At 32.2% G+C, this 11,189-nt stretch overlaps 1 protein-coding gene across 2 annotated transcripts; it reads right to left on the bottom strand.

The window, feature by feature from the left end:
* Positions 1 to 126: 126 nt before the first annotated feature.
* On the bottom strand, positions 127 to 6,213 carry LOC137960015 (peptidyl-prolyl cis-trans isomerase CYP18-2-like). 2 transcript variants are annotated; one of them, XM_068807462.1, is made up of 6 exons: positions 6,086 to 6,213; positions 5,903 to 5,998; positions 5,730 to 5,809; positions 2,278 to 2,411; positions 1,639 to 1,723; positions 127 to 529 (listed from the first exon to the last, which is right to left on the bottom strand). In XM_068807462.1, the coding sequence occupies exons 1-6, from the start codon at positions 6,149 to 6,151 to the stop codon at positions 484 to 486; spliced, it is 507 nt and encodes a 168-aa protein (XP_068663563.1). In that variant the 5' UTR covers positions 6,152 to 6,213; the 3' UTR covers positions 127 to 483. The 2 variants fall into 2 exon arrangements, with proteins under 2 accessions (XP_068663563.1, XP_068663564.1); XM_068807463.1 differs by having other exon boundaries at positions 5,748 to 5,809.
* Positions 6,214 to 11,189: the final 4,976 nt, after the last annotated feature.

The following is an 11,189-nucleotide window of genomic DNA, read 5'->3' as shown; positions in this document are numbered from 1 at the left end:
ATTTGAAGAACATATCAGCCTCTAATTAGACATAATCTCTCTTTCGTCTGTAATTCTCTTCAATTCGGTATCTTTTTCTCCACTTTCATTCGGTTTGATATGACTAATAAAATTTAGCAGACGAGATGAATAGAATAGCTTACTTCATATGGTCCGAGGCAACCTTGAAACATGAAATGTTTCCAGAACGTAGTCTGGAGCATCTTTTAACCAAATTCTTCAGTACACACAACGGGAATCTTGACACTGGTGATACCCTAAACAACATTGGCAACTCTTAAATCAATTCGCTCACGTTAAGCTTAACAATCTGATAAAAGGGAGAGCACAAAGTACCATATAACAATCTATTTGATGTTCTTCTCGGTGGTTTCTGGGAAAATACCCACTAAATCAAGTTGTCAGGTTGCAATGTCTTCTTCAGCCTATTTCTAAATGGAAGAAGCATTGGGGATATGATACTACGACATTAGGCAACAAGCATCAATCCTTAACTTCAGTACGCAGTATCTTCACATCGTGCAATGGCCTGCATTGGCAGAAAATGCAATTAGTTGTATTTTTACTTGGAACAACAACTAGAGTATCATCAAAAGGCATAAAGCATATGAAATAGTATTTGGGATTTTAAAATGAAGTCTATAGTGTTAGCTTATCTTATAAGAAGACACACTACGTGTCCCGCAAGAGGAAACAATAGTGATTTCGTTAGAAAATACATCCAGGAGAATTTTGGTCATCAGTGGTTAATTTTCTTTATGTAATCTTATTCTGCATGTTGAATTATATCAGTGGTTAAATTTTCATGTACACAAGATGTGTAGTCAGGAAGATAACAAGAGATTAAGGGTTATTAAGTGTATAGGGTAATTTTTGTAATTTATAACTTAAAGACACTTATTTAAGTAGTATGGGAATTCATGCACAGTTCCAAACGAAGCCATTCAGGCTCTTCAGAAAGTTCCTCTTCTCCTTTCTCCTTTCACCCAAATCTTCCTTCACTTGTGCAAGAGTCACGGGATGATTGAGCAATAGATAACCTGTTGGAAAGCTTTTAGGCTAAGTGTAAAGATCAGTTCTAAGCCCTGATGCCGCTAACTTTCAAGCAAGAACATTCAGAAATGCAAAGATTAGATGCTACCTAATACTGATAGTGCCCACTGAATCCATTTAAAAGAAATAATATCTTTGGGGTTACAATGTGGACCCTTAACTGCATCAGGTGTACATTCTGCTCAACGATGATACAGCTAGACTAACTTTGGAACTTTTGGAATCCAAAGCTTGACTCAATATTTTTATTTTCTATTCATGCAACCCTACAGTAATCCATTAACATTATTTTCTTTGGATGGTTCTTGACTACGGAGCTACTGTTTGCAAATAACATGCAGACACAGGTTCATTCTCTCCTGAATATTCAGTGTCAACCGTGATATATGCAAAAAGTAAATTCTCAAAGCTGAAAGTGAAACAGAATGCTCTAACAAATTGCCATGTTGTCATTAATATCTCCCACTGACTCATAAACACAGAAAGGGACTAAAAGAAAAAAGAGTGAGAGAATAGAAGTTACAGGGAAAAATTCACACTTAATCTCTGTTTCTAAAAAGTGCATGGCTAAGGTTTAAGTCATACCTGTCATTATTATCTGTTTGGACACTTCCAAGGCGTTTAATAATCTCCATCCCTCCACAAACTCTTCCAAATATCGTATGCTTTCCTGACCATGTGAAAATTATGTCTCAGACACTGACATTCACACTTAGAATGTAAACAACAGATTGTAAGCATTCTTTTTTTTTCATAAGAAATGCATGTTTTGGATAAAAAAACAAAAAAATCAGCCAGGATTTCATGAAATTTGCACAAAGGGTCCATGCAGGATCAAGAGTTTCACAGAGCAAGGGAAGTAAAAGAGGCTTATTAGGTAAATAAATTATGTTGTAAAGCAAATAGAATACTATTACAAAAAAGTCTAAATAGTAGGCATCTATAAAAATTACCGCTGAAAAAATAGTTCCCCACTTTCATTGTCAACAAAAATATGTAACTAACTGTTTTTGAAAATCAAGTTCGCACCTATGTTTGCCAACTATCTTAATGGAAACAAAAACAGATAACCGAATTGAACTTATCACAGTAAAACTATCAAAGTGCAAAACATCTACATACCAGAAACAAATGAAAAACGAAAGCTACAGAATAAAAGAAAAGAAACAAGTAAATAAAATGCATGCAGTTAAAAGATAAGACCACAGATAAAGGTAACATTACCATCAAGTGACTGGCATGGTGCCAAGGTAATAAAAAACTGACTTCCATTTGTATTAGGACCAGCATTAGCCATGGACAGAATACCGGCGCCAGTGTGCTTCAATTCAGGTCTTATCTCATCTTCAAACTTTGAACTGCATAAAAAAACCGTAAAAATTAACAAAAAAAATTAAATTAAAAATCAACAATTTTTCAAATTTGGTGATCAAGTGGACAAAACAAATACAAAAGTGTTTTTGAGAATTAACATTAGAAGTAGTAAGAGGAGAACTTTCTACATTTGTCTTCCAAGGATCAAAATTGACTGACATTAATACTTCTATATCATGTAGTCCTAAGATATGATCACCTGTACTCATTGAAATAGGGCTGTCCACAGATCCGAATATTATCTAGATTCAATCTGGAATCTGGATCCGAAAGTTTAGTTTTGTCGGATCGAATTTGAATATCAACAAGTTACCAAATGCAATTTTGGATCAGAATCAGAATCAAAATTGAGTTATCAAGATTCGGTAAAATCCGGACCTGAAAACTTGCCCTTTACCGCCAAAAATACCCCCTGTTACCTGGTTTTTTCAACAAAAAAAAAAAACTTCACTTTATTTCCTACTTAAGAGTATTTTAATATTTTTCTATTAATGAGGCAGAAATCTTCAACCCCATTAATTGTTGTTTTTCCTCTTTTGGTGTGAAGACTGAAGGAAATTAATTTTATTGTAGCTTTTCCTGCTTTGTCATGAAAGTTGTCTCCCTCATTAGCCATTTCTTCTTTCCTTTCAAGTTCTCCTCCCTGGAAGCTCTGGCTCTCCATTCTGGTAAGGTTAGTTCTTGTTCCCTCTTTCTCATCTACCTCTCTTTCAAAGTTTCGCTCTGAACTCCCCTCTCTCTACCCCTCTTCCAGCCCCTCATTCTCTGTCTTTCTTCTTCTATTCCTCTTTTTTTGCTCTAAGTTCTTCACTCTCGGCCCTTCTGTCTCTCTTCTTTTTCTCTTGCCTGTCTTTTGTCATCCTTTTTTTTATATTCTTCTTGTATTCCTCTCTGTCCTTCCTTTTTTTCCCTACAAATTCATTTCTGTTTCTTTAGCTTCTTATCTATGTTTTTTTGGGTTAGAAGAAGAGAGGATAGTTTTTCTTTGTTGCAGTTCTTTGAATAGACTTCTCTACGTCTCAAAGAACAATGTCTTTCAGCTTTTTTATTTCCGTTATTTTAATTTTTGGATCTATATCATCTGAATTTGCAAATTATCTGATGGAATCAAATTTGGAAACATATGTTCGGATAATTTTTTTAATAACTAGATTTAGGGTATCCGGATATTCACAAACGGATTGGTTTCAGAATTACACTATCCAGATCGAATCTGATCCATTTACAGCCCTACATTAAAAGAGAAAGACCGATCATGGACTTTTTGTACAAACAATAGCTTATAATCAGGGCATTCAATGCCATTCCAGCATTGAGACTATGAATATGTCTCCATTGGGTGAGACCACAAATTAGATTTGTGGCACAGGAATAGTCTAGCAAACAAAGAAGTAGAAATACATATTTGTGTCACTGAATATAGGCAAAAGGCCTCAGGTTAACTCTCACATGAGAAATTAAAAGAAATTTGTTTTTTTCATAAAATAGTAATAGGAACAATTGATTTGGTATAACTAATAAAAAACCAAAACAAATTGGATACACCATCAGCAACGAAGACTTGATAATTTAGCTAAATACACCTACTAGTAATATTCATATGACAAAGAGGCTGAGGGTGCTTCCACAGTCCCCATCCTAAACAGATGGTGCAGGTTCCACCTTGAACACTATAGAAACATTATGAGGGATTACACAAAATACAAATGTTCCTGTTATGAGAGCTTTCCTGGTAAACTCTTTCCATAAGCATAGTCTTAGGAAACTGAACTTTATATCAAAGCAGGATCCTTCTGTTGATGCAGTATTGAATCACCAAAAGAGTGGAAAAGCTCCTTTAAGATCACGGCCTTCCTGCACAAGTAAGTTGCTAGGAGTGGACCATCTTCTTCTTCAGTGTTGCATTTTAGCAAGGTGTAGGTTACTGTTTTTATAACTGCAGAAATCTGTTAGACAATCTAAAAATCTACTACTTGGAAATTTACCCTGTCTCAGTCAAGCGACTGCTCACTGTTTGTATGACACGTTTTCTATTAGTGCATTTGGTAGGACAGCTGACAGAATTCTTCTATATGTATCGTGACTCCCATTCTGTCCCATGATCAAAGCTAATGTATTGTCATGGCCTATTGCTTGAAAGGCATTTATATAGATTTCAACTGCTGAGCTCAGAAGGAGATAATACAGCCTACTATTACCTCCACTTTTAAGAAAAAGGTGGTTGTTCAACACTAATTGTTAAACCCAAGTTCTCTAGGAACTAGGGGTTGTCTGAGAGAATGAGGGGGGTGTTTCTCATTATCATTCAACTGGACAAGCGATTCATTACAGAAAAAAAGCATATATGACTTCGGATGGTTTCAAAAAAAAAAACAATGGAAGGATCTACTATACTCAAGGGTGACTTGTAAAATATTGCCACAGAACTTGTTGAAAAGCACTTTCGCATTGGCAAGGTGGATAGTTGTATAACCTATTTGACATTTGAAGTCCAAAGACAATCTACTAGATATCCAATAGCATATCAGCAAACAGTATGGCTAATGCATTAGCAATCATTATGTTTCTAAATGTTCCTTAGACATTGTTTCTTTACCTCTATTTCCTACTTAAGTGCAGAGCTGAAGATAATGATCCTTGACTTGGCAGTCTGGTCTTCAAAGTTTCCAATCCATAACCTTTTTGGGTAGAATTTGCATTAAATTATATTAATAAATTAATTAGTAAAGTGAAATATCATAATAGCCAGAGAGTTAATGATGTCAGTGAACAATTTTGTTAGATCAAACAGGACTTCATCTCTATCAACACACTCTCATGTGCATCACCATTGTAAACCTACAGTCTGAGTAGCAGAATAATGACCAGAATCATTTCATGTGAAACGCAAATTTAACACCAGATGCTGTATAAATGAGATCCAGAAAGCACATCCTAATGAAGACGTTACACAAAGTAGTTCAACAAATGTTAAACACATCAACAAGCAAAAAAGCATCAATTCCCGTGGGTGAATCAGATCATCAAGAAGAAAGGTTAAAAATCTGCCTGGTGGCTTCTCTTCATTCTTGAAACATTTCAGAATTTTCAACAGATACATTTTACGCAGAAGAGTAAAACAAAATCCCACTTAATCACCATAACACTATCATACAAGTCAACTAAGTCGCTTAAGAGTTCAGAAAACTTGAAAAACTAAAATATGAATTTGAAAATGATAGAAAAATTACATATATATATATATATATATATATAGAGAGAGAGAGAGAGAGAGAGAGAGAGAGAGAGAGAGAGAGACACACACACACACAAGAACAGACCCGTATATCGATTCTCCGCCTCTTCCAGTCCCAGTCGGATCTCCACCTTGAACTATAAAATCCTACCCAGCGAAAAAAGAAAAAGAAAAGAAAATAGGTAAGGAACAACCGAAACAAATACTTTTCCGCTTCGTAAAGAAAAACATATATATTACCTTGATAATCCTATGAAATTTTACATTGTCATAGTAACCCCTACGAGAGAGCTCAATAAAATTTCTGCAGGTTCTCGGCGCGTGCTTGTAATATAACTGCAGAGAGTAAACATCATGAATCAGAAGCAAGCAAGGGCTAAATTTCCAAAAGAGGAAAAACCAAATCAGAACAGAAGAAGAGACCTCAACATTGACAGGACCCATGGACGTCACCAGTATGACCTCTGGAGGACTTTCTGGATCCTCCATTCGTCTTCAGAGCCTTTCAAGAGCTTCTCGTTAGCTCCACTCTTTCTTCCCCCTCTCGTCGTCCGAACCCTCTTCCCTCCATCAATGTCTTTTTATTTTACTAATAAATAATTAATTAAACTAATAATTTTATTTTACTTCATAATTATATTATTAATTTATACTACACTAAAATATATCTTATGTTATTAATAAATATCATTATTTATTTATTTATTATATTTATTACTATTAATACTGTATTAATTTACTAATTTAACAGTGATCATTAAGATATTGTTAAACTGAGAATTTGATACCAAGACATTATAAAAGTAAATATTTTTGTTTGAATAATTTATATTTAATAATTAATTAAATTAATCATATAATTTTAACTAGTAATTGTTTATTAATTTAGACTAAATTATAATCTATCTTAATTTATTAATAAAATACCCTAATTATTTATTTATTATGTTAAAAAATCTTAATATCATATTAAATTACTAATTTAATAGTGATAATTAAGATATTGTTAAACTAAGAATTTGATCGAGTATCTAGACATTATAAAAGTAAATATTTTTTTGAGTAATAATTTAATTTAAAATTTTAATTATTGTATTAATTTAGACTAAACTATAATCTATCTTAATTTATTAATAAAATAACCTACTTAATTATTTATTACGTTAATATATTTTAATATTATATTAAATTAATATTTTAATTATGATAATTAAGATATTACTAAACTAAGAATTTGATCAAGTATCTAGTAGATATTATAAAAGTAAACATTTTTGTTTGAGTATTCTATCTTTTATATTTAATTAAATTAATAATCTAATTTTAAATCGTAATTATTGCATTAATTTTGACTAAACTACAATCTATCTGAATTTATTAATAAAATACTCTACTTAATTATTTATTATGTTAACACACTTTAATATTATATTAAATTACTAATTTAAGAGTGATAATTAAGATATCATTAAACTAAGAATTTGATCAAGTATCTAAACATTATAAAAGTAAACATTTTTGTTTGAGTAGTATATATTTATAATTAATTAAATTAGTAATTTAATATTTACTCGTAATTATTGTATTAATTTATAGTCTATCTTAATTTATTAATGAAATACCCTACTTCATTACTTATTATGTTAATACACCTTAATATTATATTAAATTACTAATTATAAAAGTAACCAATTTTTTTCGGTTTATTATTTGTTTAGATATATTATTTGTTTAAGTATATTATACAAAGTAATGCGTTCTCTTGTTTCCACAACATTTTAGTTGCTTTGCTCGATCAACGTAAAGCAACATGAATTTTAGAGTCAAATGAAATCCGACGCATACTCTAAGGGGGCTAATGCACAATGTAAGTGCGGAGGAAAAATGGAATACAATAAAAAGTATTTTCCCTGGGGAAAGTGAGAAGGAATGTAAAGTACTTGTTTATGTTAGTGTGCGCAATGAAAAATGCAGTGTAAAATACTTGTTTGTGTTAATGTGCATAATGGACAGTGTGGTGTAAAGTGAATATAGATTATTTATTAAATAAAATATTTTGATATATTTGACTATCAGAAAATTAAATTAAAATTAGTTAATAAATAAAATATATTAAATATAATAATTAAACAAATTATTACTTTTATATTATTACAATTGTAATCAAATTTTAATTTTGTAATATCAAAATATGAAATAATTATACAACTATTGTACTACATAGCGTACTACACAAATATTGCAATAATAAAAATAACAATAATACAAATATAACTCAATCACCTTTTCTATATAAAAAAATATATCTGTTAATACAAAAGCACAACACAAAAAATATTTAGTGGCATTAAAACATAATAGTCAATAATTTTGTCACATCTAAATTGCTAAAACATCTCGATAATATGATGCTCATGTAGATTGTACTACAGACTCCCTATATGTACTTTTTTGAGTGTACACATCATCCTCAACATCATCACTACTATCACTGTCTTCATTATCACTTTCATTGTTATCTTCATAATGTTCTCCATCATAATCATCACTTGAATCATCTTTTTCATCTTCAAATAAATCCATGTAATCTTCCATGTGTATATAATTATGCAATACACAACAAGCAATCACAATTTTTGCCTGGATATCAAAATCAAAAGGAGGAACATCTTTTAATATTTTGAAACGAGCTTTTAAAGCCCCAAATGTATGCTCGGTAGTATTCCGTAAAGATGAGTGTATTCGGTTAAATAATTTTCTTTCATCCGTAGGAGTATTATTTCCAAATTCTTGCAAGTGATAACGAGTACCTCGATAGGGAGCCAAGAACCCAGGAAGATTTGCATATCCAACATCTACCAAATAATATTTGCATACAATAAAATATATATCTATTATAATCTAATAAAAATTTATATATTTAAATAAACTATATAGAGATAAGTGTTATTTATCTTCAGGAACATAAAGTTTATATCGTCTAGTTAATGCTGACTTCAATACACGTGAATCGGCTGTTGATCTCTCCCATCCAGCAAGTATATATGTGAATTGCATGTCAAATGTATATGTTGCCATTATGTTTTGTGAGAGAAAACTCTTCCTATTCCAGAATTTTGCTTGTTGATCCAATGAGATATGTGCTTTAATATGAGTACCAGAGATGACACCAATACAATCCTAATAAAAAAAATCATTAATACAAATATATATTTTTATAGTAACTGAAAATTATTCATCAAACGACTTTATATTTACCTTAAAATATGGATAATAGATATCACTGTTCAAGATCTTTGAATGAGTACATCTTGAAGACTGCTTGATGTAATCAGATTGTAGTCTGATAATAGCATCTAACACCTTGTTAAAATACTTATTAATTGTCCAATTTGATTTTTCAAACATCTTTGAGGTGACACTGTAAGATTGTTGTTGACCAACAATGATACAAAAATATGCAAATTGTTCTTCCACAGATATTGTCCTTGTATCAAATAAAAGTCCTCTACTTTTTAAAATTCCAGCCAACTTGAGAAAAATAGTTTGATTTATCCTATACACTTTTGGAAATTTAATAGGCAATCTTTCTAATGTTTTCTTCAAATATTGTGGACCACCCATATGATAAGAATGTTGCATTTGCTTATTACAATCATTTAAGTATGAATAGACAAGGACAAGTACAACTGTATAAGTTGCAATACAAATACAAAGTTTCTCCCTATCTGGTAGATTATCCATGGGTACCTGCATTACTAGACATTCAATAATGAAAACATGGTTCAAACACATTCAATAATACACATTCACTATTGACCAGAAATACTCAATAATCAACGTCGTTCATACAAAATCAAATGAGTCTTGTAAATATAGGTTAAAATTGTCAACATCTGTATAAGTCTATTACGTTGCATTGAATTTAGCCATCAACCAGTCATATTGATCTTCCTGTTTCATCTTCATAAACATATCCTTCTTAGCTTTGGTGTCGAGCAACTCCATGGCAAAATAACTTCTCTGGGCAAGTTAGGTAATGCCTCGAGTGGTTTGAACCATGGAGGTTCTACGGAAGGAGTAAAGATTTGCATAAGGGTTGATGACATATTGTTAATAGCTTCAACGATCCTGTTAGCATTTTCAACTAATGGTTCGAATATCTTCCTACGCTGAGTAGAAGAAGTTTTATCCCCATCATTGCTTGGTGCTTTGTTTTTCGGAGGAGCATCACTTGGAGACTATGTAATGTTGGGTGTTGGGATCTCCTGATTGCATTATCTTCATCAATGTCCTCAATCATTGTCCCTTCTACAAAATTCAAAAGGTTATCATCTGACTCTACGCTTGTGATACTCATTTTCCTCGCGGCAATAGTGTTTCCAACCACAATAGCCAATTTTTCATGGAGCGGACAACCTTCCCGCCTATACTTGTCGGCTTCTCTATGCGTCTACATGAAAAGTTATCATTTAAAATACTAAAAAACATGATTAATAAAGCAAAAAACATAACATTTTATGTTACATTCACATACTTTTATGTAGTTTTGCCACGCTGTCTTACTCGCAGTGACTTTCTGGTTTGTTGGATCTCACCCAAAGCCGCTAGTGTTTAGGCATATACTCACAACCATATACATTCTTTTCCAAGTCCTCACGCGGTTTTTCAATTGTTCTACTGTCTTTTGGTTCGTTACGTCCAAATTGAACATATTGATACAATCGTTGAAAACTCGGTGTTTCCAAACTCCATTGGGTAATTTGTTACCCAAACATTTTACAGTCTTCGTCAGACGTCCATGTGTCGTTTGACCTTTTTGTAGTGTTATCCATATTGTCTTTACATTTTCTCCTTCCAACCATCTAAAGTTAAAACCTTCATACATAAAAGGATAAGAAACTTACCTAAAGAGCATCACTGATTCACACAACATAGTTGTTGAAGCCATATGTCCTTAATAAACCAATTTTTTCTTTAATATAATTAGTGATATGAACTCAGATATGACTTTTCATCAGATGCAAGGTATTTTCAGGCATTTTTGGTGTTTAATACCCCATGCTTAATAAATTTTTATTTGTCCAGAACCATTTAACATGAGGTTAGAAACATACAATTCCTATATGAAATTAATATTTTTTTTATGTTGAATATCAATATAAGACATGTGATCAATGTAATAATATATGAAACTATTATTCTCTTTACTGTCACCGCAAGAAGTTAAACATCGTTAACATGAAATATATAGCATATTAGATAGAAGAGCCTCAGACAAAATCATATAGTGTTGTAGACAAATTATAAATGATAGTGGGGTCCTGAAAAAGAAAAGCAATAAATTTGAGATGAAGACCACCTGAAAATACCTCGAATCGAGCCGGAGAGATTGCAGAGAGGGGAGACTGGTTTGGCGACGGTCGTCAGTGCTAGGGACGGCGAGAGGAAGAGAATCAAGCGTCAGGGAGAGGTCGCAGAGGGGGCGATTGAAATTGCTGACGATCACAAGCGAGGAAGGAGTCGG

The sequence above is a fragment of the Aristolochia californica genome, unplaced genomic scaffold (assembly GCF_029961685.1).
Source record: "Aristolochia californica isolate CCGP_79_NKW_82.1479 unplaced genomic scaffold, dmAriCali1.0.hap1 SCAF_3, whole genome shotgun sequence".
In the NCBI taxonomy this organism is placed as follows: domain Eukaryota; kingdom Viridiplantae; phylum Streptophyta; class Magnoliopsida; order Piperales; family Aristolochiaceae; genus Aristolochia; species Aristolochia californica.
The sequence above is the reverse complement of the archived record's forward strand: the minus strand, read 5'-3'. Positions and strand labels throughout refer to the sequence as shown.

Bases quoted from the DNA above. Each gene is read 5' to 3' on its own strand.
- LOC137960015 (XM_068807462.1), bottom strand. From the start codon at position 6,151: ATGGAGGATCCAGAAAGTCCTCCAGAGGTCATACTGGTGACGTCCATG. The intron at 2,412-5,729 runs GTGTGTCTCTCT...TTTTTTATGCAG, and splicing joins GGGTCTGTTCTTGTGTGTGT to TTCAAAGTTTGAAGATGAGA. The intron at 530-1,638 runs GTATGACTTAAA...CTGCCAATGCAG, and splicing joins CAAACAGATAATAATGACAG to GCCATTGCACGATGTGAAGA.